Source organism: Ammodytes marinus, assembly GCF_949987685.1.
Source record: "Ammodytes marinus genome assembly, chromosome: 11".
Taxonomy (NCBI): Eukaryota; Metazoa; Chordata; class Actinopteri; order Uranoscopiformes; family Ammodytidae; genus Ammodytes; species Ammodytes marinus.
Genome location: NC_137215.1, coordinates 3,961,843 through 3,987,037, shown reverse-complemented (window position 1 = coordinate 3,987,037; position 25,195 = coordinate 3,961,843). Strand labels below are relative to the sequence as shown.

Genomic DNA, 25,195 nt, shown 5'->3' with positions numbered 1-25,195 from the left:
ATGAATGTAGTGGAAACATTGTGGTCTGTCTAATTATTTATGTTTTCATTGCATGTTATACAACACAACACAACTTAAACACTCCTGGTAGCATCAGCTTTCAATAAACAGTATATCTTTAAGTGTTTTATTTCTATTCATTCACTTTTCTAATGTGTATTATGTATTTTAATCTTGCCCCTATAAAGCACTTGTGTCTGAATTGTGCTCTATAAATAAACTTGCCTTGCCTATATTTATATAAAATATAAAACTAACTATGACTCATCTCTTGTATATTCCAGTATAGTGGAAACATTGTGGTCTGTCTGTCTGTCTGTCTGTCTGTCTGTCTGTCTGTCTGTCTGTCTGTCTGTCTAAATAGATTTTTTTTTTTCATTGCATCTTATACAACACAACTCAGTTTGAACAGTCCTGGTAGCAGCATCTTACAAACGACTGCATATCTCTGTACATACAGCTCCGGAAAAAATGAAGAGACCAGTCTGGATTTTTCTTAAATCTTCATCTTTACATAACTTATTGAAAATGCTCTTTTAATGACAAAAAATGTATTGGAATTTGGTAGAAATGTTGTCAGTAGTTTATATTATAAAGCCAAAATTTCCATTTTACTCCAACATATGCCTCTAAATAGTAAAACAAGAGACACTGAACATTTGGAGTGGTCTCTTAATTTTTTTCCAGAGCTGTATATTAAATATATAATACTAACTATGACTCATCTCTTGTATATTTCAGTCTATTATGAAGGTGCTGGAAAGCCCAAACAGCTGGGACGCGTTTCGTAGAGCAGGGGGCTTCTCCGGCCTACTGTCTCTGGTCACTGACATGGACGGTTCCCTGTCCGACTGTCCCGTTAACGATGTGTGGAAATCCCTGGGACATCAACCACTCCTTGACCTGCTCCTACTCACCCTACACATCCTGTCTTTAGCCGTGCATCTACACACGGGAAACGCACACTATTTCGAGACGGACGGCTATTACGAAAGACTTGCAGAAGCGCTACTACAATTAGGCTGCTTCCACACTGCTGAAAACCATAAGAAAAATATGTGTTTGGAAGAGGAGGGGGCAAGTTTTAAGTCTACAGGGGACAATGAAGTTCCTGCAAAGAGTTTCCACCAGTTTGTAGAATTAGCAAAGGCCCCGAAAGCTATCCCCTCCCCTTCAAACGTACCCGTAACTCTCGGGACATGTATAAGACTGCTATCCTATCTCGAACAGTTCGCTACCGGGACCTACTCACCTCAGGAATTAAATTTAGGACTACAGACGGAGGTGTTTGGGTGTGATGAAGCTAAAGAGGCACATAGTGGACCATCGGGGGGTGAAGCAGTGCATTGTGGGTCGCCTCCTGTACAGTTGGGATCGAGCCCTCAGTCGATGGAAGACGCACACGGACGGTCCAGAAACACAGCGAACAGTGTCTCTACAGTCGGCTCAGAACCTCAGTACAGGTGTGTTTTTATTTTTATTTAAAGATTATTTTTTGGGCATTTTCAAGCTTTATTAGACAGTACAGAGTTGAAATGGGGAGACAGAGAGAGAGGGGGTATGACCTGCAGTAAAGATCCACGGGTCAGATTTGAAACCGCGACCACTGCAACAAAGGCTAGAGCCAATATGGTATGCGCTCTATCCAATATGCCCCCGGAGCGCCCCAAAGTGGGTATTTGTAACACATTTGATTATGGTATAAAACCTAAAAAAAAATCCTATTAAGGATGCATGTAGCTACTGATTTCCTAATGTACATTTAGATTTTGACAAGTCTACTGCTCTATTAGCAAACACAACATGGAGAAATCCAAGCAAAATGTCTCCTAAAAAGGTTTAACCTTACACTATAGATAGATACATTTTATTACAGACTCTAAGTCCAGATACAAAAGAACATAAAACAATACAAACAGCGACGACAACAACAACAACAACAACAACATAGAAGGTTGTCTAGCAACCCCCCATTAAAAGACACTTATACCAGTGTTTCCAGAGCAGTGATGTGTAACGTGTGGCACTAAATGCAATGTTCGTCAGTTCCAAAACAATCAGATTTTCTGAGTTATTCAAACGGCAGATGAACTTAAACATGATTTTTCTTAAGACAGATTGGAGAGTGTTAACTCGAGCAGTCACAATGGTCCATCTGGGCCGTTAGTTTAATATATATTCCCACACCGGGTTTCTGAGTGATACAATACACAAGCGCATTCTCACACATTTAATGTTCAAGTGCACATGCTACTTTTCCACATGCTGAATTGAAAAATGCTTTATTACTATTTGACTAGTGTTTCTGGTGCCAATTAGTGAGGCACTGGGCGTTTTAAACATGTAACCAACAAGTCATGTGCATCCCTTATGTCTATTCTATGCATTTTAATCTTGATGTATTTGACGCCCCTGTAAAGCACTTTGAATGGCCTTGTGTCTGAATTGTGCTATAGAAATAAACTTGCCTTGCCTTGCCTTATGCAAGGAATGTTTTCCATGTTCATAAATACATTGTAGTGATGTATTGGGGCCCATATGTAATCTCATAAGTATCAACCCATGTTTAACTGTTTGTGTGTTTTGTTTGTCTTACAGTAGATTCACCAGCGATAATATAATTCTCCATCCAGGAGCGGTCAGAGTGATTATGACTCTCCTTCCAGCAGTGTTCACTGCAGAAGACCCACAGGTACCTCACCAGACCCAACATGTTACATGCTATTTAATACACATAAGGGCTCCGTTATTTGTATTCTTTTAACTACTCATATTTTATTACTTGGCATGTGTTGGTCTCCGCATATATTTTTTCCTATGTTGCAATCAATGGAAAGGTTAGGGTGACCCCGAATAGTCGACTATTCGTTGATTCAATCCTCGGAGCCTGATTCCACTGACAACCTCTGTCGCAAAATGGGATTATGAAACAAGGATCATTCCGGTTATATGGGAGCTGGATGTCTTTCTTTACATGTAATTGCTTGGTTTCTCCCAATAAATCATTATTAATTTCCTATTGTGGTATAAATATCAGCCTATTATAGCTAAAATTAAGAAAAATAGCTAATGAGCCTTCAATACATTTCCTCAGTGTGTGTGAATGGTAGAGACACAATAAATGAAAAAAAAAACAATAAAGTCTACTTAGGCAAGTTCAACCATTCAGATTCGATGACACCCCTATAAAGCACTTTTAACTACATCTGATTTGTTTGAAACATGCTATAAAATAAACATTACATTTATTTATTGATTGATTATGAGACTCATATTTTTCCTCTCTTCCAGCTCTCTGTAGAAGTCCAGTACTCTCTGGCTCATCACATCCAGAACATGGTGAAATCAGAGCGTAACAGACAGATCATGTGTGAAGGCGGTCTGGTGTCTACTCTGTTAACTCACTGCAGGAGGATGTTACTGGGACCGAACCATCCGCTACATGTTCCTGTCACACGCGTGTTAGAGAAGCTCTCATCACAGGCCATCACACACTCTGACTTCAGGTACAATACAATTCGTTAACGCACACAAACAAACAAACACACACTCACACACACTCACTCACTCACTCACTCACTCACTCACTCACTCACTCACTCACTCACTCACTCACTCACTCACTCACTCACTCACTCGCGCACACACGCACACAAACACACGTGCATTTTTTTTGTACTATACAAGGTTTGTACAGAGTCTGAAAAGTTTGGAAAATGTTTAATTTTAAATGTTTGATTTTTTTTAAGGTTTGATAATGTGCTTGAAATTTGAACACATTGCTGGAAAATGCTGGGTTTTTTCCATATTGACCAGATTGATTTAGGGATTACCAATAAAGAACTGTTTAGTTTACACACATTTAATTTAATAACTTCTTGCTGACTGAGCCATATTATTGAAAATTCAAATATTAAATAAAATTTGGCTCATGTAGCACACTCATTTCCGAGTATAATTCAATTATTTTTTGCAAATATTTTTTGATGAAAATTATTATTATTTTCTCTAATTGCTTCCACATTATGTGACCCAGTGACTCAAAGTCTTTGATTTTTAATCTCAAACAGTATGAATCCTGACTGTAGGTGATGAGGCTATTGGCTGACATGTTTCCTTTCTCCTCCTCAGAAAGTTCCTGTGTCTCGGCGACCCTCTCATGTGCTTTGTGGACAAACCGTCTTCCCAGGTGCAACAAGAATGTAACCCACCAGTCCAGACTCCAGTTTCCAATGGTATGCACTTGTTTTACACCCCAAAAAATTGTACATAGTCATTATTAATGCCTTTGCTCTTTGATGATTTCCTGGGGACTTAGACAAAACGATCAAAGTTTAATTTGCTTCACCATGGTCATATTACCATTATTAATAGTCACACATAAATACATTACCTCATGGCCATGCATCCTGCCGTCTCTCTTTCACTCACTTCCTAAACAAATGCACACACCGCCAGCACGCGCAAACATCTTTTTGACAGCACGCGCTGGTGTGGTAAAAACACTACTGTAGTCCAAAATGGGGCACTTCAATTTTTTTTTTAAACTGAAAGCTCCCAGTAGACACTTTAAATTGGTCTTTCAAATACAGACATGAACCAGATCTCAGTGTATTTTTTTTTGTGTGTTTCAACCAGGTCTCAGTACAGACTCAGATGCTGTCCCTTCAGTAAAGACCCTCAAACGGACCTTCAGCTTGTTACAGTCTCAGTCTTCATCTCGCGGTGAATCTGTCGGTTTGGCCGTTCCTGTCCATCAGATCATCAGTCTGGTTTCCATGACGTCACCGCGGACATTCCGACCGCACAGACTCTCCTCCTCTCCGGCTTTTGTAGAGTTTGACATGAGTGAGAGCGGATATGGGTGAGTGTCTGTTTCACTGGGTTTATGTGTAGTAGTCCTGCAGTATCAAATACACTAGATTAGATTAAATGTATTGGTCAATCAACAAGTGATAGGTGTGGGAAAAATAATAGGTAAAGTGAAAAAAAATATATAATAAATTGTGCTGCAAAAATATTAATGGGGGTTCAATTAGAGAAGCAATGGTAAAATAAAATAAAAATAAAAAAGTAAAAAAATATTTCCTTTTATGGCCCAACATTTTTTATAGTTTCAGTACACAACAAAAAGGCAAAAGAATATTTAACAACTTGAATTACTATGCAAAATATAAATGTAGTGGAATTACCAGGGTATTACTGTTGTCAAAAGTCAAAGAATAATTTACAAATTCCTTTGTACGTGTTCAATTTGTATGTGTTTCAGCTGCCTGTTCCTGCCGTCTCTGGCCACAGTGAAAGGAGTAACAGCTGATTCAATCTCTACAGGTGGAATTGGAGGAGGTGAGAGAGATGGCTCTGAATGTTCAAAACTAACTAAGTGAATTGATGTAAAGAAAATGTCATCATCAACCTTGTGAACAGTATATTAAGCACTTTATGTTTTTCTGGGGTATGGGGTGGGTGGGCGTTTTAAATATTTTAAATGTTTGTATGTTTACATAAAAAAGACAAAATTCAATAAAAATAGTTTATGGAAAAAAAACACTATTTTTAATGAATCTAGAATATATTAAAGTTTCTCTTTTTTTAATACAATTACAGAAAAAAAATTACTTTTCATTTATATTCTAATATTTTGAGATGTACCTGTAATACTAACATATTTATGAATAAATAAAAAATAAAAAATTCTAACCCTCTCCCTCTCCTTATAGACTGCCGTGGGTTCCCCCCCTTGGCGGGCCTTTCTTTCTGCTGCTGGTTCCAGATCAACAGGTTCAGTTCGGCCTGTGACTCCCACCCCCTGCGCCTGCTGTCTGTGGTCAGACACATGTCCCGCACGGAGCAGCACTACATCTGTCTGTCCGTCTCCTTCTCTGCCTACGATGGCTGTCTGGTCATATCCACAGAGGAGGAGGCCTTCACATACCTGGGTAAGAGGGTGAATGAAGTTTGCCATGGTGAACTTAACATATTATTCTGACGACAGATTTATCTTGAGAGGAGAAAATATTTAGAACACTTGTATGAGGAAATGTTATGACTGGAAAAATATTATTTTATTTTGAAAGTCAGTCACAAAATTTAAAACCTCTGCAGGTCCATTTTGTACTGTGTGTGTGTGTGTGAGCTTTGAACTAGTAATTCAAGCTGTTAATGACCTAATTGAACTTCTTTCCACAAGATAAAATCTAAATTGAATACGACCAGTAAAAATAACAAAAAAAAAAGTAAGCTTTTCTTAGTCTATTGATTTCGGTTTCACCTCATCTCTTCTTCTGTACTCAGAGCGCTCTCATCTGTTCGAACAAAGCAATACGAAATTGTGTCACAAAATAAATAATATACTCCATAAATTAACTGCAGTGATGTCTGTTTATCTTCCCCAGATATGATGGAGCCCGAGGTGTGCACTCCGACCTCTCTGCCCAGGTCCCTGAGGTTCCGCTGCTCCAGTATGCTGGTCCCGGGGCAGTGGCACCATGTGACCGTCGTCATGAGCAAAGACGTGAAGAAGAGCTGTGTGACGTCAGCCTACTTCAACGGCAAGGCAGTGGGCACGGGCAAGGTGAGAGGAGAGAGAAGGGGGCCATGTTTTTTTTTTTGTTTTTTTTAATAATTTTTTATTTTATTTAAAAATTTTATATTTATAATGTACAAAATAACAAAAATAACAAACCAATACAGTGGGTTTATTTAGAGCCTCCACCTAAATAATTTGTAAATTTCGTAAAGTTATAGTCTAAGTTTAATAAAAAAAAAAAAAGCAAACGAGACCATCAGTGTAAAGAACGCTATTTCTACATAGTTATTATTAATGCCTTTCCTCTGGTATGATTTCACGGGAACTTTAACGGTTACCATAGGCAGACCAGAACATCCTGTGTTTATGAACGGTACTGAATCAAAGTTTACTTTTCTTCACCATGGTCATATCACCATTACTAATCTGACAGTCACATATAAATACATTACCTCATCGCAATCGAGAGTTCCTGGTAGCTACTTTAGTACTTGTGGCCTGATGAACTCATAATTGAACTGATTCTAAGTCTAAGTTACATTACATATCATTTTAGCAGACACTTTTATCCAAAGCGACTTACAACTGGTGCACACATTCATACACTGATATCAGCAGCTACCACATAGGGTGCTGGCTAACTATCGGGAGCAATTTTTAGGGTTCAGTGTCTCTTTGCCCAGGGACACTTCGGCATGTGGCGGGGAGACGGGGGATCGAACCACCGACCCTGCAGTTGCGGGTGTGTCTTCATGTATAACCACTAACCAGCCTCTGTGTTGTCCTTCAGATGCGGTATATCCAGCCGTTCCCGGGCCAGTACGTCTCCATGGATCCCACAGCTGTGATCGACGTGTACGGGCTGATAGGAACGCCTCCCCTGTGGAAGGAGCACGCGGCCTTGGTGTGGAGGGTCGGCCCTGCTCATCTGTTAGAAGAAGCTCTGAGTCCCGAGTCAGTGGGAGTGATATACACACAGGGAACCAACTACCTGGGAAACTTTCTGGCTCTGCGCAACACGGGTGAGATACAAGATTTTTTTTTGGTTTCACTTCTAGGAAATCATAAAGTGTAAGAGTGTGTAACACATGTTGAATCTGTGCAGGTATTCTGTTGTGGTTTATGAGTAACATATTGTATCATCCTAGATTATGATAAGATGTGTTGTGACTGTATAGGTGCATACAAATCCATTTAAAGAAAGACAAAAGAAAAATAGTGAAATTGTCTTTAAGAGGTAATAATAAAATCAAAAATCAGGCAGACAAATTGTTAAAGGTTAAAATCACTACACCACGAGCGCCGCCCAGTAATTAAACTTCTTTAAAGGTGCAGTGTGTAATATGACATCATCAAGAAAGTTCTACAAAGTTCTAGAATGCAACACTCCCTGGGTAACCCCAACCCTTTCGAATAATAACAGAAGCTACAGTGGCCTTCAAGGACAAGAACAATTCTAAATTTTAAACAATGCACCTGATGACATTCCAACTATGACACTTTCAAGATGGCGGCACTAGGCCTTGGTCCAAAATATGCAGAAATATGGACATATATGAGATCCTTTCTAAGACCCTTTTTCAGCTATTATGCACTAAATTAAATGGATACTTATACTTATGGATATTATAATTACTTTCTACAAAATCTGCTAGGAAATAAAACCCCAAATTCTACACACTGCAGGTAATAATAAAAACAAAAAACAAAAATCAGGCAGACAAATTGTTAGAAGTTAAAATCACTACACCACGAGCGCCGCCCAGTAATTAAACTTCTATAAGGCATTTCTATGTATATGTCTAACCTCCCTGTGTCTGTCTCCAGGCCCAGATTCAGACCCAGATTCAGAGCCCCTCCCTCTCAGGCTGGTTCCTGAGGAGCGGATCTCGTTCGGCATCAACCCGGCCATCTCCACGGTAACGACGGTGGCTCGGATCAGAGAAGATTACAACGAGGTGGACTGCAGGCTGATCGCTAAAGAGGTGAGAGGAGGTTTGATCCCGATAAAGGGTTTTTTTTTTTTTTTTTTTTAAGATATTTTTTGGGCATTTTTATGCTTTATTTGATAGTGTAGAGACAGAGGTGAAATGGGGCAGAGAGGGGAGTGACATGCAGAGAACGACCGCGGGTGGGAATTGAACCCGGGTCTGCTGCTGGGCCCGGCCTGGGAGGGGGACGCCTTACCAACTGAGCTAAAGGCGCCCCCCCCACCCCGCCCGATAAAGGGTTATTACTGGGAGTTTTTTTCTCAGCCGAGCTAAGGAAGGGTCTAAGGGCAGATGGATGGATGGATGGATAGATAGATAGATAGATAGATAGATAGATAGATAGATAGATAGATAGATAGATAGATAGATAGATAGATAGATAGATAGGGGCAGAGGGTGTCGTACTGTATGGAATGTAAAGCCCACTGAGGCAAATGTCTATTTGTGATATAAGGCTACACCAAAAATAAAACTGATTTGATCTGATTTAGGTGAGTCCATGTTTAAAGGTGGAGTCAGCGATTCTGGAGAACGCTTGTTGTCAAAATCACTTTTTTTTAATCAAAATCAGTGAATATCTCCTCATGATCCACTACCTGTCCGTACTGTGTGTGTACGCTGAACATTTTTTTGGTTTAATACACAGCCTAGGCTCTGTAAACTAATGTTGCTACCTACGGTGGACCCCCTTTGTTTTAAATACCAGTTTACAGAGCCAAGGCTGTGTAGTAATACTCACACTCCCTTTTTTCAGCGCACACACAGTACATACAGGTAGCAGATAGTGAGGAGATATTCACTGATTTTGACAAAGTGTAAAGTGTAAGTTGTTTTGACAACAAGTATTCCCCCGAATCACTGACTCCACCTTTAGTGTGTGTGTGTGTGTGTGTGTGTGTGTGTGTGTGTGTGTGTGTGTGTGTGTGTTGTTTTGGTCCAGAGTAACAATCATCGTGTCTTAATTCCAGATGGGGATAACGTCCCGGGATCACTCCACCCCGGTGTTCTTAGCCCGAAACATCAGCCAGCACCTGAGTGGAACGGCTAGGACTATAGGAGCAGCTCTGGTCGGACATTTTGGTAAATAAAGTATTACTTCTTGTCAAAAGCAGTAAATACATCTCCTTACGATCCGTGCTATACCTGTCTGTACTGTGTGTGCTGAAAGACTTTGAACGCAGCATGGACACACGTACAAATATTAGTATACAAACACTTTGATGCACTTTTTATATCGATCAACTTAAAGGTGGTGTCAGCGATTCTGGAGAATGCTAGTATGTAAACAAATGTTATGTAAACAAAGGGGCCCGACCTCGCTAGATACCCATTCACAGAGCACAGGCTGTGTAATAACACACAGCGCACACACAGTACAGACAGGTAGCGGATCATGAGGAGATATTCCCTGATTTTGACAACAAGCATTCTCCACAATCACTGACTCCACCTTTAACTCGATTCTTAAAATCCCTGCCTTAACACATTGCCCCTTTCCTCCTAGGTGTGCGTACCTTCACCCCCCAGAGTGCGTCCAATGGTTTCCTGTACTGCGGCGGGCCGGCTGTGGTGCTCAGTCTAGTTGCCATGGCGCCAGACGACAGCTCTCTGTACGCGTCTGTCAAAGTTCTTCTGTCTGTGCTGGAGACCAATGCTGCTATGCAACAGGAGATGAACCGCATCCATGGATACAAGGTCTGGAAGAGGTTTTTAAAATCCCTGTTAGCTACAGAATAGGGCTGGGAATTTAAAAAATAAATTTTGTTAGGATACATGAGTCACTATATGATTTATCACTATAAGGGCTGTTAATAGATATTTAATAATATATTTAATCGCAGATTAGTCACACGTTTTTTTATATGTTCTAAATCTACCGTAAAGGGATTTTTTTTCAAGTTAATAATCGTATCATCATAGGAGTGCACACAAATGCATCATTATTGCATTTTCCCCAAAATATATATTTTTTTGAGCTTAAAAATGCGACGGATATCATGAAAATTATTATCACAAGATATTGCTGTATCGATTTTTAAGCCCAGCCCTATTACAGTAAAATAAACAATAAAATCTGCTACTGTTTTGATACGATGTATTTACATATATATTTTCCTCTCCTTGTAGCTGCTTGCGTTCCTGCTGAAGATGAAGAGCAGTCTGATCAGCCACCGGACGTTCCAGTTGGTTCTTTATCTGTCGAGTTCGTTGGAACCGAATTCAGATTCCGGATGTTTGAAAAACACACAGGCTTTCAGGGCTCTGCTGTGTGACTTGGAGGTAAGCATACACATTAAGTACTAAACTATGGTCTGAAATGCATTTTCTGCATGTTTTCAAGAAGAAAATCTATCATAGATCAGGCAACATTGAGATGTTGAGACATGTCAACTCTGTACTATCTAATAAAGCTTGAAAATGCCCAAAAAACTATCTTTAAAAAAAAAATTCTACACTGTTTTTTTAGGTGTGGCAGAATACATCAGATAACCTGGACATCTCCGTTCTCAACCACTTTGCTGAAATCCTGAAATCCTCAAGGTAATTATTCCCACAGCCACCAGAACACACAGACTAGGTTGTTTATATTTAATCTAATTTACTATTAACTAGTGGTGGGCCGTTATCGGCGTTAACGTGCTGCATTAACGCAAGACTCTTATCGGCGATAAAAAAAATATCGCCGTTAATCTCTTATTCCACCTCCTGTTCGGCTCAGGAGAGATAATAATAGCCGGGGGCCGTTGTTGACACTTGAGGAGCCTTTATTCTCTCACACACCCGCCGCTCTCTCTCTCCATCACTTGCCCACGACACAATCGGGTATTGGAACGCAGGGTGGGTGTGTGTGGCCACCGGTCGCCACGTGACTATAAGTTTCCAAGTTTTAAACACTTCTATCTCTTCAACGTCACCGTACCCGAATCCTAAATATCCCCTTAGCAGACGCTATATTTCATCGGGGGGAAAACTTTGTTTTGCGCCACAGTTCGGCCGTAATGCTGCTGCACACACACACACACAGACACAGGCGCACACACACACACGCTGCATGTCAGAGAGGGGCGCTACCAAAAAGACGAGAGGAGCGGTTGGAGCAGTTGGAGCGTTTAGAGACACATGCGTGCACATTTATTTACATAAAATCGCAATCGCAGTCATTTGTGCAGTTATGTAAAATGTTTCACTAAGGAAAATTACAGAAAAAGTAACGCACAGTGACTTTGATGAGTAACTTTAATCTGATTACTGGTTTGGAGATAGTAACGCGTTAGATTACTCGTTACTGAAAAAAGAGGTCCGATGCCGGTAACGCGTTACTAAGTAACATCTTGTTGAACATTATTTATTTTCATCACCAATTATCATAGTAGAACAGCTTCCTCAAGCAGATGAGCCCCTGGTCTGATGCGCCACCTGGCTTGAGAAACACGTTCTCAAAGACTTACTTTGAGTCATTATTTAGGAGCACACACATATTATGAATGAATTCAAATGAGCCATTTTAATCTAGATTAATCTAGATTAATTCCAAAATTAATCTAGATTAATCTAGATTAAAAAAATTAATCTATGCCCACCTCTACTATTAACTCACATGGCTAAAGAGTTACATAACGCGCGCGCACACACACACACACACACACACACACACACAGAGGGCCTTGTTCAGGAGTTTGGAAATACTTTATCTGCTGCTCTGACAACATCTACAGCTGCTTGTCATCAATATCACGGAAATGTACGACTGGAAGTAGTCAAGGGAACATGACTGATCGTTTGCACGTGTTTCTAATTTTGGTTTCCTGTCCGTGAGAACAGATTGTGATTGATATTAAAAGCCTCTGGAAACCTGGTCTTAAAGGCCCTGGCAACCCAAATCCACTTCATCCTTGTAACTATGTTATTTGCGGGGTAAACTGAATGCTAATATGTTTATGAAAGGTTTTAGGAATATCTGTCAACCCCCCCGAAAAAATACTGTCATGTCAGTTGGTCTGTAAAAATCAATATACAGTGTGATATCAAAGTTGGTTGTGTCAATAAACTTTTACAAAAATCTGGATGAAATAAAATTTTCATAAATAATATAAAACTTAATCAGACTTTTTTACTAGACCATTGGACAGGACTCTCTGGGCGTGGCGGTATCAAACGATCTCCATGGCTAAACTCATTGTTTTTATAGAATTTTGGGCAGAGAACTCCTGTGATTTGTTCAAAATACTAATTGTGTCATAAGAACCAGAGCATAGCCCATGGCCTCATCTAAACCTGAATTTCTTTGAAGTTAATAAAACTAAAATGACAATATCTTTCATTTGGATTGATACATATGCCGAACTCTTTTCAGATGCTTTACTGTCATACAACTAACTCCCCAAATCAAGTCAATTAAACTGTATTGTCAATTTCTGCAAAATGTCAGTCATACATCGAAATTACGTTTCAATCTGACCCACGGTGCAAGAAGTACAAAAGGATAAAATAAGATAAGTAATAGGCTATAAAATACAATAAATACATTCTAGATAGTGCAAACGTGAGACAAAATCAAACGGTATTGATCGTAAATAAATTGAAAATGTGCGATGTGAAGAAGAGCTGACAAAAACAACAACATAGTTATAAGGATTTGGTGGCTTTACAGAGGCTTTAATTCTGTCTTTGATTACTCTCTTACAGTGACAGTGGGAATGCAGTGGTCATGCACAGTGTCGGCCTGCTACCGAAGCTTCTATTCAAACTCTCTGACCCTACGGTGACCGTTCAGAAGGTTAAAATCATCGCTTGTGTCGTCACCTCCCTCCTAAAAGCTCACTGCACCCCTCTGGACATAAGCAGGTACAACAGACCACCATCAATAAAAGTGCCATAGATTTCTTGAAAAGTTATTATATCTTAATTCTATTCCATTATCAGGATATACTTATATGCATTTGCGTTCTGTACATGTGTTTCCATATTTGCACTTACTTTTTAATGTTATTATTGTCATGTCCTACCCCTCTTTTGTTTGTTCCTTGTTTAATGTTCATATATAGAAAAACAATAAAGTTATTAGGTTACTTATGATTACAGGAATAGTTTAATTTTTTTAAATATGTATTTATTTTTTCAGACTTGGGCTCTTCCTGGTCTACACACTCCCTCCTCTTAGTAACACAAATGAAGGCAACGAGATATCTGACGGGGATCTTTCACAGGATTTACCAGGTATACCATATAACACACAACACCATCTTATCCGTATAATAATGCAATACTTGTCTCCTTAGGGACGCAAGTTGTTACTGGTACTATTGTTTTTTTTTTTCACTGTACTGTTTCCATGTGGCCAAAAGCATAAGAAATAAAGAAAATAAAAATTAAAAAATTGGTCTTGAGACCGGTTTTGAGTAAGCTGCTGTAAACCGTTTTTGACCAAGACTTTCCTTTGTGCCGTTTAGCTCAGAGTTCTGATCCAGCGAACCTCATCTGGATCCGCAACCAGATGTTACTCTCTCTCTGTGAAATCCTCAACTCAGACCATCTCCCAATCAAAGAGTGAGTAGCTGTCTGTCTGTCCGTCTGTCCGTCTGTATGTCCGTGAGAAGCATCTGTTACTAATGAAAGGTGGAGTCAGCGATTCTGGAATTTTTTTGTTGTCAGAATAACTTTCATGTACCGTATTCGTTTGTTATCTTTGTCAATCTGTACATTTTAGATTGTGCACATAATAAAAAAAAATATATTTTTTTTACAAGATATTTTTTGGGCATTTTTATGCTTTATTGATAGTGTAGAGACAGAGGTGAAATGGGGCAGAGAGGGGAGTGACATGCAGAGAACGACCGCGGGCTGGAATCGATCCCGGGTCTGCTGCTGGGCCCGGCCCGGGGGGGGGGGGGGGACGCCCTACCAACTGAGCTAAGGGCGCCCCCCATAATAAAAATCTTAACCTTTTTAAAATCCTTTACTTTCCTTGTTCCCCTCCAGTCATCAGAAGACAGTATGTGAGGTCCTGGGCAGTGATTGGTTCCTGCTCTTCCTGCAGTCACACCTCCACCCCTCCACCGTACAGCTGGGTCTGGTTCTCCTCACACACTCTCTGTCCAGCCCGACCCAGCAGAGCGGCTTCAGAGACGGGATACTGCCGGCTACGCTCATCGAAGGCATGGAGGAACCACTCGCTGCCATGGGTACATTCAAATTAAATAATATATCTTACAGTGATGCACAACATATTTTTGGGGCAAGGCACTGCTTTTGGATACAGCCTTTTTAATGTTATAAGTAAAAAAATATACTATGTAAAGGTCTAAAAATTAATTTTCCTCATATGAACAAATACTTCTGGAATTGGATTATGGAACGTTTAGTTGATCTAAGTGCTTTAGGAGTTGAGATTTTTGGTTCAGAGTATTGAAAAACAAATAATATAGAAATAATGGTTGTTTAAGATGGAGGCATAAAAAGACAAAAATCTTGAAATTGACCAGTGCTTGAAAAAAAACTGTTTAAAACCAATTAAAAAATAGTTTAAGTAATTTGATATCTATTTTACACATTGGACATCTCAATTTCACAGTTCTTAAATTATGTGTATGTGTATTAAAATATTGGCAGAACAGACATCAACTTCTATCATTGATTTCTTTCCTTGTCACCAGATAACCTGCGTAACCACTCGTGGTCTCATGAATGCTCCAGCAGCAGCTGTGCGGGCTTTGCTGTCCTGACGTCTCAGCTGGTCAGACTCACTCACCTGCCGCAGGTCTACGGAGCCCTGGCTGCTGTGATGCTGGGGAGGAGAGACAGACACACCGCACAGGGAGACGTGAGTCATATTTTAGGGGGCGCCATTAGCTCAGTTGGTAGGGCGTCCCCCCCGGGCCGGGCCCAGCAGCAGACCCGGGTTCGATTCCAGCCCGCGTCGTTCTCTGCATGTCACTCCCCTCTCTGCCCCATTTCACCTTTGTCTCTTCTCACTATCAATAAAGCATAAAAATGCCAAAAAATATCTAAAAAAAAATATATATATATATATATTTTTTCACAATATATTTATTTGCTTTTTCCTTTTTTTTACAACACATAAAACAAAAAATTGTGACAAAATACATATAAAAAAACTGACAAATCTATGACAAAAAAGTGATTTTGAGAACAAGTGTTCTCCAGAATCTCTGACTCCACCTTTAATTTGCCTATATCTTATTTTTCACCAGATGCCTTTGGATTCCGTCCTCCAATCGTTGATCGACGGCCAATCAGAATCTCCGTCTGAGCAGCTCTGTGTTGAAGCTGCTACAGTCCTGCTGGAGCTAGTCAGAGTCATCAGCACTCAGGTAAATATGTAATAAACTTGCATCTTAGTATGGATGGATGGATGGATGATAGATGGATGGATGGATCATACACACACTCCGACCCCTGACAAGTAATAATTACTTTGGACAAAATAAATTTAATTTAGACCTACAAATACTAAATCAAGCCTTGCAAAGGAGAAATAACAACAGTATGAGACAACAATACAGCAGTGCCTGAATATATAAGTAATGTTATGTATATCACATAGATAATTGATATTGTATATAATATGTGTATATGTATTATTTCTTAACAGCCTGTCCCTGTTCATCCAATGGAGACCGTGCCCAGCCCAGATGCATCATGGGAGTTGCAGTTCACAGCCAGTGTGATGCAGTTCCTGTGTCTGCTGCACAACCTTCGGCCCCGCGACCCGATGTGGGCCTCGCCAGAGTTCATACATTCACTGGCAGGAGTGGTGTTCGCTATGGACAGTTCAGAGGTGTGTGTGTGTGTGTGTGTGTGTGTGTGTGTGTGTCTGTGTGTTTATTTTTCTAATTTAATTTCTAATACATTTCTTTTATTAAAAATGTATTGACATTTTGACTTGATTTAAAAGTACTGAATAACAGCAAAAGGAATGTCTATAATATACAAGTTTAAAACCACAATCTTTTCATAATCAAAAATTGCAAAAAAAAAATTCTCAAAATATAACTATATATATAACTTTTTTCTGTTAAATGGTGCTTCTTTATTCTTGTAATTTAATGTATTTATTTATTTTTCCTGGACTTGGCCTTAATGTCTTACACTAGAGATTTATTTAGTTGTAAACGCATATCCTTGCATATATTTTTTTTCCCTATTTATTTTTCTTATCTCTCTGGTCTTTCATTTTCAGGCTGTGGTGGAGCCTGGTGTAGCGAGTGACTGTGAGGAAACATTCACACATCATTCAACCAGGAAGCCGGTGTGCGACTTCATCCGTATTCTGCTAATGGACAGTCTGCTCAACGTGTCCGTCAACACCAACACACACCCACTGGTTCTACTGCTGGAGGTGAACGCACACACACACACACACACACACACACACACACACACACACACACACACACACACACACACACACACACACACACACACACACACACACACACACTCAGTCAGTCTCACACACACACACACACACACACACACACACACACACACACACACACACACACACTTGCACGCACACACACACACAGTGACAGTCACACACACACACACACACACACACACACACACACACACACACACACATGCACACACACACAAACGTACAAACACAAGGCTTGTTTCAATTGGCGATCCGATCGTTTATCAGCGATAGAAGGGATCGTCTATTAAAACACCTGAACACCAACCCTAACACACACACACACACACACACACACACACACACACACACACACACACACACAACATACATCCAAATATCAACTTCTATACATGAAACACATTATGCTCTCACACTTATTACTGAAATACTGCCATTCATCCAGTAGGTGGCACTCTTTGCTCAGTTACTAAACAGGGCCGAGCCGAGGGACTGTTGATACAATCATTCACCACTAGGAGGGAGAGAGCAATAGGCCAAGAAATACAGATTCAATGTAGAGGTGTTTTCAGCTAGACAAACCTGCATGCACAGTCAGTCAGTCAGTTACTCACTCACTCACTCACTCACTCACTCACACACACTAGACAAGAGGTCCCCTCATTATAAAGCATACTAGAAGTAAATGCAGGCACTTATCAAATTGTCCAAGCATTAAGCATGTAAACTTTATTTCATGTATTTTTTGTATTCTATCATTCTTATATAATTGATTGAGCTCGATCTTTGTATTACGGAGAAACATGTGTAAATGTTTATGTATGCCATTGTTCAACTTACACTTTCATATAAAGGTGATCAAAAACTGACCAAGAATTCAACTAAAAAAATATATATTATTTTTTATTGAAAAATCCAATAACCTGTCTAAATGTCTCAGTTTCACCCTGAGGGCGCCTCCCTGGGCCAGAGGCAGATCTTCCAGACTGAACTGCTGGAGTTGATCATAGACATCATCCACATGCTCAGCCACCAGGGAGAAAACAACACACACCTCAACTCTACAGGTAGAATTAACATGTGGACTTCCTTCGTAGCTCCAAATGACCTGACCATCCAAAAAACACAGTAGCTACAATAATGATGTTGTATTTTGTGAATTGTTGTTGTTTTTGACCTTCAGGGCCACTGTTGTTTAGAGCCAAACTTGCCCTGCATTCCAGATTGCATACTTTTTAAATTTTTTATTGGGACGTACTTTTTGGGACGTACTTTTACTTATTTATTTCATCTATTCTTTGTGCCTTGAACTTGCATCTTGCTTATATATCCGTCACTGGTTGTTTTCACTCGGAGGCTCAGTCCATGTGATGTAACTTCTGGTCCGCACTGGATTGTGGGTCAGAATCGTCAAAAAAAACATGCCCATTTCCACACGAAAAATCTCGGGCAGATGTAGTAGGGCCTTTAGGTATTTTTCAGCATACTGCATCTGACCACATGTATTGGGGCATACTTAATATTTTTCTACCATAGTAGATAATATGGGTATTGGAACGCAGCCCTAGTTTGTGTTGTGTGAGCGTGTAGTATGGTTCCAATAGGTGACGTAATGTTCTTCCCTCTCTCAGACAGTGAGAGCGAGCGGCCGGACGGACAGACGGGAACCTTGATGGACAACGTTGTTCTCGTCTGCAACACGCTGCTGCAGAAACTCTACAGCGGAATGTTCCAGGGAGAACCGGAATGTTTACTCAACTTCCTCGCTGATCAGATTGTGGTGGTGAGACAAACAGCGTATAAACATTTAGTACACAAACACTTTAAAGCAATAGTGCGTAACTTATACCCCCCCATTACAACAACACTTTCGGTGCATCTACATGAGGTAAGCTGTCAGCGATCGCACATGGATTCATTTAAATTTATATGAAAAGGTTACGCACTGCAGCTTTTGTATCTTTAAATTGAAGTGAAAATTAGTCCATCATTACAGTTTCTTAAAGGTGCCAAGAGGAACTTTTGAATATTTCTGAAACAGTCTAATTTTTCCTCTGATGATCATAAATGACATGAAACAGCAAACGAGACCATCAGTGCAAAGAATGCTATTCATATATAGTTTTTCTCAATGCCTTTGTCATGGGTACGCTCACCCAGGAACTACAGCTGGCATATTAAAAACACTACCGCTTTTTTCCAAAGGGGGTGCAAGAATTAACAAAAACTGAAAGTTCCTCGGAGCACCTTAAGCCAAATGGCTGCTCTTAATTGTCAAAGTATAAAATCCGACCACACATTGTCACATATATTTAATTTACGCATCATACTTACCAACTAATAACATCAATGAATTACTAATAACTGTTTAATAACTGCTGTGGACTCCTAGGCGCTGGAAAAGGGCCAAACTAACAAAGAGAAGACAGTGTCGGCGCTGTACTCCTGCACCAATAAGGTCCTGCTTTACTGCCTGTCTCTACCGCGCCGTTGTCAAGGGGAAAAGGAAGTGGTCGTCAGGGCGCTGCAAACATACATGGAACGCTGGGATGTCGTCATGGCTACTTACAACTCCAACGTGAACTTCATAACGTGTCTTCTGCGCGGGCTGTTACTGATACGATCTGGAAGGTAAAAGTGAAAACAAAACACACACAGTATCTTAAATATAACACTATGGCTGCACAATATATAGAATATGTAGCGTTCTTTGATTTGAAATTTGATATTGCTGTATACATATTTTAAAGACTGCTTTAACTGCAATAAATGGTACCCTTTACCACATGCAACACATTCAAGCACGAAAAATATAATAGCTCTGTATGTTTAGGTATTTGTACAATTATCGCAAGTGATGTCATCATCGCAATATAATTAGTTACATTCTTTATTTGTCAATTAACACACACCTAGATTCACACAAGGTTACAATACTCACACACAAGGTTATTGAAAATTGGTCTTATCGCATATCATTCAACGAAAATATCGCACGTTTTCCTGATGCTGTGCAGCCCTAGTTGAAACCACAATTTACTAGTAATTACCTAAAATTACCTTTTAATTGTCTTTTCTCCTAGCTACCCTGAAGGTTTCATACCAGACGTGCATGAGAGGAAAGGTTTGTCTCAACTGTTTGCTACTAAAAGACTTTCCGCCCGACTCAGCAGCAGAGCAGACGTTACCACAGGTATGACGGGCAGTATTTTAGTATTTAGACATTTTTGTAGATTTTCCTATGTCTCTGGAGGTTTACTGGGTCATTAGATAGCTGTCTGTCTGTCTGTCTGTCTGTCTGTCTGTCTGTCTGTCTGTCTGTCTGTCTGTCTGTCTGTCTGTCTGTCTATGATGATGTGGTTCATGTTTGTTTATATTTGGGTGTAAATGAAATCGAAATACGAAAATATATGTATTTTTAAAAGTGCAAAACTTATGCCATTGAATGTCCTCATAAGTATAGCTGTACAAACGTGTGTGTGTGTGTGTGTCTCTGTCTGTCTCTCTGTCTGTGTCTGTGTCTGTGTCTGTCTGTGTCTGTCTGTGTGTGTGTGTGTGTGTGTGTGTGTGTGTGTGTGTGTGTGTGTGTGTGTGTGTGTGTGTCTGTGTCTGTGTCTGTGTCTGTGTCTGTGTCTGTGTCTGTGTCTGTGTCTGTGTGTGTGTGTGTGTGTGTGTGTGTGTTCCAGATGACGGGGAGCTAGTATCCATAGCGGAGGCCTGTTGGTTGAAGGTGATGACAGAGAGGCAGCGCGTTCTCGAGGAAACGTTTAAGATTGAGATCTCAGCGAGCCAATCGGCAGAGAGCGGGCCAGTAACCATGGGCGACATCAGCCCGCTGTGGGAGGAGAACGCACACAAGGCCTGGCTGATGCACACTGGTTAGTGATGCCTATGAGTATCCACTGTCTGAATGTCATCTGTATGCTCTTGACACTTAAAGGTGCAGTGTGTAATATGACATCATCAAGAAAGTTCTACAAAGTTCTAGAATGCAACACTCCCTGGGTAACCCCACCCCTTTCAAATAATAACAGAAGCTACAGTGGCCTTCAAGGACAAGAACAATTCTAAATTTTAAACAATGCACCTGATGACTTTCCAACTATGACACTTTCAAGATGGCGGCACTAGGCCTTGGTCCAAAATATGCAGAAATATGGACATATGAGACCCTTTCTAAGGGAAAAAATAATAATAAAAAAAAAAATCAGCTATTATGCACTAAATTAAATGTACTTATGGATATTATAATTACTTTCTACAAAATCTGCTAGGAAATAAAACCCAAAATTCTACACACTGCAGCTTTAAAGCCCCTGTAAACCCAAATCAACAACATCCTTCTCACTATGTAATGTGGGGAGTTAGTTGCGTCATGATAGTAAAGCATCTGAAAAGAGTTATAGGCATATGTATCAATCCAAATGAAAGATATATTCATTAAACTTTGATATATTTGACAAATTCGGTTGAGATGCTCCGGTCTTTATTACACATTAAACCTGCAGTGTGTAGAATTTTGGGTTTTATTTCCTAGCAGATTTTGTAGAAAGTAATTATAATATCCATAAGTACGTTTAATTTAGTGCATAATAGCTGAACAAAATGTTTGGAATTATAATTTTTTCCCCTTAGAAAGGGTCTCATATATGTCCATATTTCTGCATATTTTGGACCAAGGCCTAGTGCCGCTGTCTTGAAAGTGTCACAGTTGGAATGTCATCAGGTGCATTGTTTAAAATTTAGAATTGTTCTTGTCCTTGAAGGCCACTGTAGCTTCTGTTATTATTCTAAAGGGGTGGTGTTACCCAGGGAGTGTTGCATTCTAGAACTTTGTAGAACTTTCTTGATGATGTCATATTACACACTGCACCTTTTAAGCATATTGAAATACAGTTGCTCTCTGCCCAAACATTCTATAAAAAAGATGACTGTTTGAGTTTTTTTTAACTAAGTTTTATTATATTTATGAACATTTATTTTCAATCAGATTATTGTTAAAAGCTTATTGAGACGCCCACCTTTGATGTCATGTATTGATTTGTACTATTTTAGACCAGGTTTCCAGATAGGCTTTACACTTTGTCTGTACTTTCTTCTCAGAGTCTCAGAAGCAGAAAGTTGCCAGCGGATCTCAGAGGAAGTTTGATCTGTTCAGCAGCGCAGTGCGTTCAGCTCTGGGCCGGGCGGGGAAAGAGTCGGTGACAGTCGAGGTAAACTACACACACTCATTCCCTCAATTTGTTTCACTGTGACTGTTGTCCGTTGTTGTGGCCAGTGACTGACTTTGTTTGAGTAACTTCCGCATTTTCAGGGTTCCGCTTTAATTGAAACTAACGCTATTTCTAGATGGTTCTTTTTAATGCCTTAGCTTGGGTGCGATTTCCCGGGACAAATCCGAATTAGGCATACCAAAACATCCAAGATAGCAAAGACCTTTAGGACAGGAGATGCTGGGGTCATAAAAATACTACCACGTTTGTCCAAAGGGGGCGCTAGTATCAACAAAAACATAATGTTCCTCGTAGCTACTCAAAGATTGTTTAGAATATTTTTGGCTTCTCAACCAACATCAACTTCTATCATTGACTTAAGCTTCTCATAGCTACTTTAAATCAAAAAGGGAATTAATTAAGAGTGTAATCAAAATGAAATACATTTAAACTAACAGTAAATATGGCTCCTACGACCTCTATTCAATTGTATGGGGTCATTACCCTTTTCCCAGACAAACTGTGTCCAGCCCTTCATCCCAAAGTCACTGCTATGTGTGTGTGTGCTGTGGGCCGTCCCGCCCTGTGGGGGTGTTTTGATTATTTCTTTAAATGGATTTGGATTATCACAGCTGATTGCCCCTGAGTGGGCCGAGTAATTGATATCTGTTATGAATATAAGGCCTATCTATCTATCTATCTATCTATCCATGGGAACACTCTCTCAAACAAACACACCGTTTTTCAGCTGAAGGTTAAATATGCGTTTATTGTTGTTTTTCCCCCCGAAACACGTGGCCGTACATCATTAGTTCCCCCACAACGCTTAAGACGTTCAGGCCATCTGGTAGAGGGAGCGGGGACATATTACTCAGGCACACAGGCATGAAATTACCGCGTCTGTGTGTCTGTTTGTCGCAACCCTCAACAAAAGTGTGTGTGTGTGTGTGTGTGTGTGTGTTCTTGTTTGTGTGTTTGTGTGTGTGTGTGTGTGTGTGTGTGTGTTCTTGTTTGTGCGATGTGCGTGGTCTATTGCCGGCAGAAATAAAATCGCATTGGCAATTATAGTGGTAGCAATCTGATGAAAACATTATTCATTTGATGTTATTCTTTATCATATCAGTCTGTGACAGGCTATCAGAGTGGGTGATGAATTGTTTTTTCCATCTGAGAGGCAGAGAAAGAGAGGGAGGGGTGAACGTTTCAATTCTACCTCACTGATGTGTGTAGAAGCAACTTCAAGTCTCACAAGCTGTGGATATGTTTGGGGATGCAGCGAGTATTATGGGAAATGTTCTGTAATGTAGGTGTTCACACTTTCCATGCACTCCTTAGAAATATGATGGATACATTTATCTGTCAACTGAATGTTTCTCATGACTTTATAATAATGCTGCTGGCTAATCCTGGTTTCAGTACTGTACGTTACCAGTCATCCTTGTGGAAACATTGGTATAATTGTTTCCTTTAACGTGTAGGTTGTATGTCTTTTAAATGGACCTCGAGTCTCGTGAATAAAGCTGATTGATTGATTGATTGATTGATTGATTGAATAGGTTTGGGGATAGGATTGCTAAAAAAAATCACATTTAAAGGCCCCTGTAAACCCAAATCCACAACATCCTTCTAGCGATGTAATGTGGGGAGTTAGTTGCATGATGGTAAAGAATCTGAAAAGTGTTATAGGCATATTTATCAATCCAAATTGAATCCAAAATTAAAGATATTGTCATTTAAGTTTGATAAACTTTACAGAAATTCAGGTTTAGATGAGGCTATGGGCTGTGCTCTGGTTCTTATGACACAATAAGTATTTTGAACCAATCAGGGCGTTTCTCTGGCCGAATGTTTGAGGCTGCCACGGACACACAGTCCTGTCAAACGGTCTGGACAGTAAATAAGCATTTTTTTTTTGTTTTTATAATATCAATTAACATTTATTTTCAATCAGATTATTGTTAAAATCTTATTGAGACGCCTAACCTTGATATCATATATTGATTTTTACTATTTTATACCAGGTTTACAAAGGCTTGATGGTTTGCAAGTCATCGTAGGGAGGGTCAGTTAAGTTACTTTATTAGTCACTGGTTACATAGAAGTTTGTCTTTCCGCATCTCCCCTCTCAAGTAACCACACTTCGGAGGGGGTCAGAGCGCATTTTCAGCCATAGTACAGCGCCCCTCGAGCAGTTTGGGGTGAAGTGTCTTGCTCAAGGACACAATGGTAGATATGGTGGGCACTGTAGACGTAATACCAGCCACCACTAGTTTTACTAACACCCTCCTGTCCGGTGTCGGGGATCCAACCAGAGACCTCATGGTTACTGGGAGGAGGAACCAGAGACCTCATGGTTACTGGGAAGAACCAGAGACCTCATGGTTACTGGGAGGAGGAACCAGAGACCTCGTGGTTACTGGGAGGAGGAACCAGAGACCTCATGGTTACTGGGAGAAGGAACCAGCAACCTCATGGTTACTGGGAGGAACCAGAGACATCATGGTTACTGGGAGGAGGAACCAGAGACCTCATGGTTACTGGGAGGAACCAGAGACCTCATGGTTACTGGGAGGAGGAACCAGAGACCTCACGGTTACTGGGAGGAGGAACCAGAGACCTCGCGGTTACTGGGAGGAGGAACCAGAGACCTCATGGTTACTGGGAGGAGGAACCAGAGACCTTATGGTTACTGGTCGGCCACCTTTCCTCCTGGCCAACCACCCATTTCCAATACTCAAAGTATTGAGTATGTTAAACACAAAGTACACTCACACTTACACTATATTAAAATCTGTCTTTCCGCATAATTGTATAGGTAGTCATTCGAACACATAGACTATATAGACAAGGCTGCTGTGCCCTCAAGTCAAGTCAAGCTTCAGTGCGAAAAAAAAAAATTCCTCTAGAGATTTATTTCATCAGGGGGAAAAGCAGTTTCCCATAATCATATCTGTGTCCTCGTATTAGAAAGATAATTAACAGCACTAATGATCGCGACGTTAAGTTCGTTACACATTCTCCGCCAGCCTTCCAGAATGGAGTTGACATTATGTTGCCTTAT

At 40.2% G+C, this 25,195-nt stretch overlaps 1 protein-coding gene across 2 annotated transcripts in view; it reads left to right on the top strand.

The window, feature by feature from the left end:
- The window catches only part of wdfy4 (WDFY family member 4), a 116,112-nt gene that overhangs the window by 54,256 nt on the left and 36,661 nt on the right, over positions 1-25,195 (top strand). The window contains exons 14-41 of one of the 2 annotated variants that reach the window (XM_080037131.1): positions 742-1,463; positions 2,602-2,692; positions 3,292-3,506; positions 4,132-4,235; positions 4,639-4,864; positions 5,270-5,346; positions 5,721-5,939; positions 6,396-6,574; positions 7,320-7,551; positions 8,357-8,514; positions 9,489-9,600; positions 10,025-10,215; positions 10,648-10,800; positions 10,988-11,061; positions 13,207-13,365; positions 13,643-13,737; positions 13,971-14,067; positions 14,500-14,702; positions 15,174-15,340; positions 15,732-15,851; positions 16,133-16,318; positions 16,721-16,879; positions 17,862-17,988; positions 18,553-18,704; positions 19,314-19,552; positions 20,005-20,114; positions 20,608-20,799; positions 22,025-22,134. In XM_080037131.1, the coding sequence (XP_079893257.1) occupies positions 742-1,463; positions 2,602-2,692; positions 3,292-3,506; positions 4,132-4,235; positions 4,639-4,864; positions 5,270-5,346; positions 5,721-5,939; positions 6,396-6,574; positions 7,320-7,551; positions 8,357-8,514; positions 9,489-9,600; positions 10,025-10,215; positions 10,648-10,800; positions 10,988-11,061; positions 13,207-13,365; positions 13,643-13,737; positions 13,971-14,067; positions 14,500-14,702; positions 15,174-15,340; positions 15,732-15,851; positions 16,133-16,318; positions 16,721-16,879; positions 17,862-17,988; positions 18,553-18,704; positions 19,314-19,552; positions 20,005-20,114; positions 20,608-20,799; positions 22,025-22,134 (4,869 nt within the window). Of the gene's footprint in view, positions 1-741; positions 1,464-2,598; positions 2,693-3,291; positions 3,507-4,131; positions 4,236-4,638; positions 4,865-5,269; positions 5,347-5,720; positions 5,940-6,395; positions 6,575-7,319; positions 7,552-8,356; positions 8,515-9,488; positions 9,601-10,024; positions 10,216-10,647; positions 10,801-10,987; positions 11,062-13,206; positions 13,366-13,642; positions 13,738-13,970; positions 14,068-14,499; positions 14,703-15,173; positions 15,341-15,731; positions 15,852-16,132; positions 16,319-16,720; positions 16,880-17,861; positions 17,989-18,552; positions 18,705-19,313; positions 19,553-20,004; positions 20,115-20,607; positions 20,800-22,024; positions 22,135-25,195 lie in introns of both variants that reach the window. The other variant, XM_080037130.1, reaches the window with a different exon arrangement.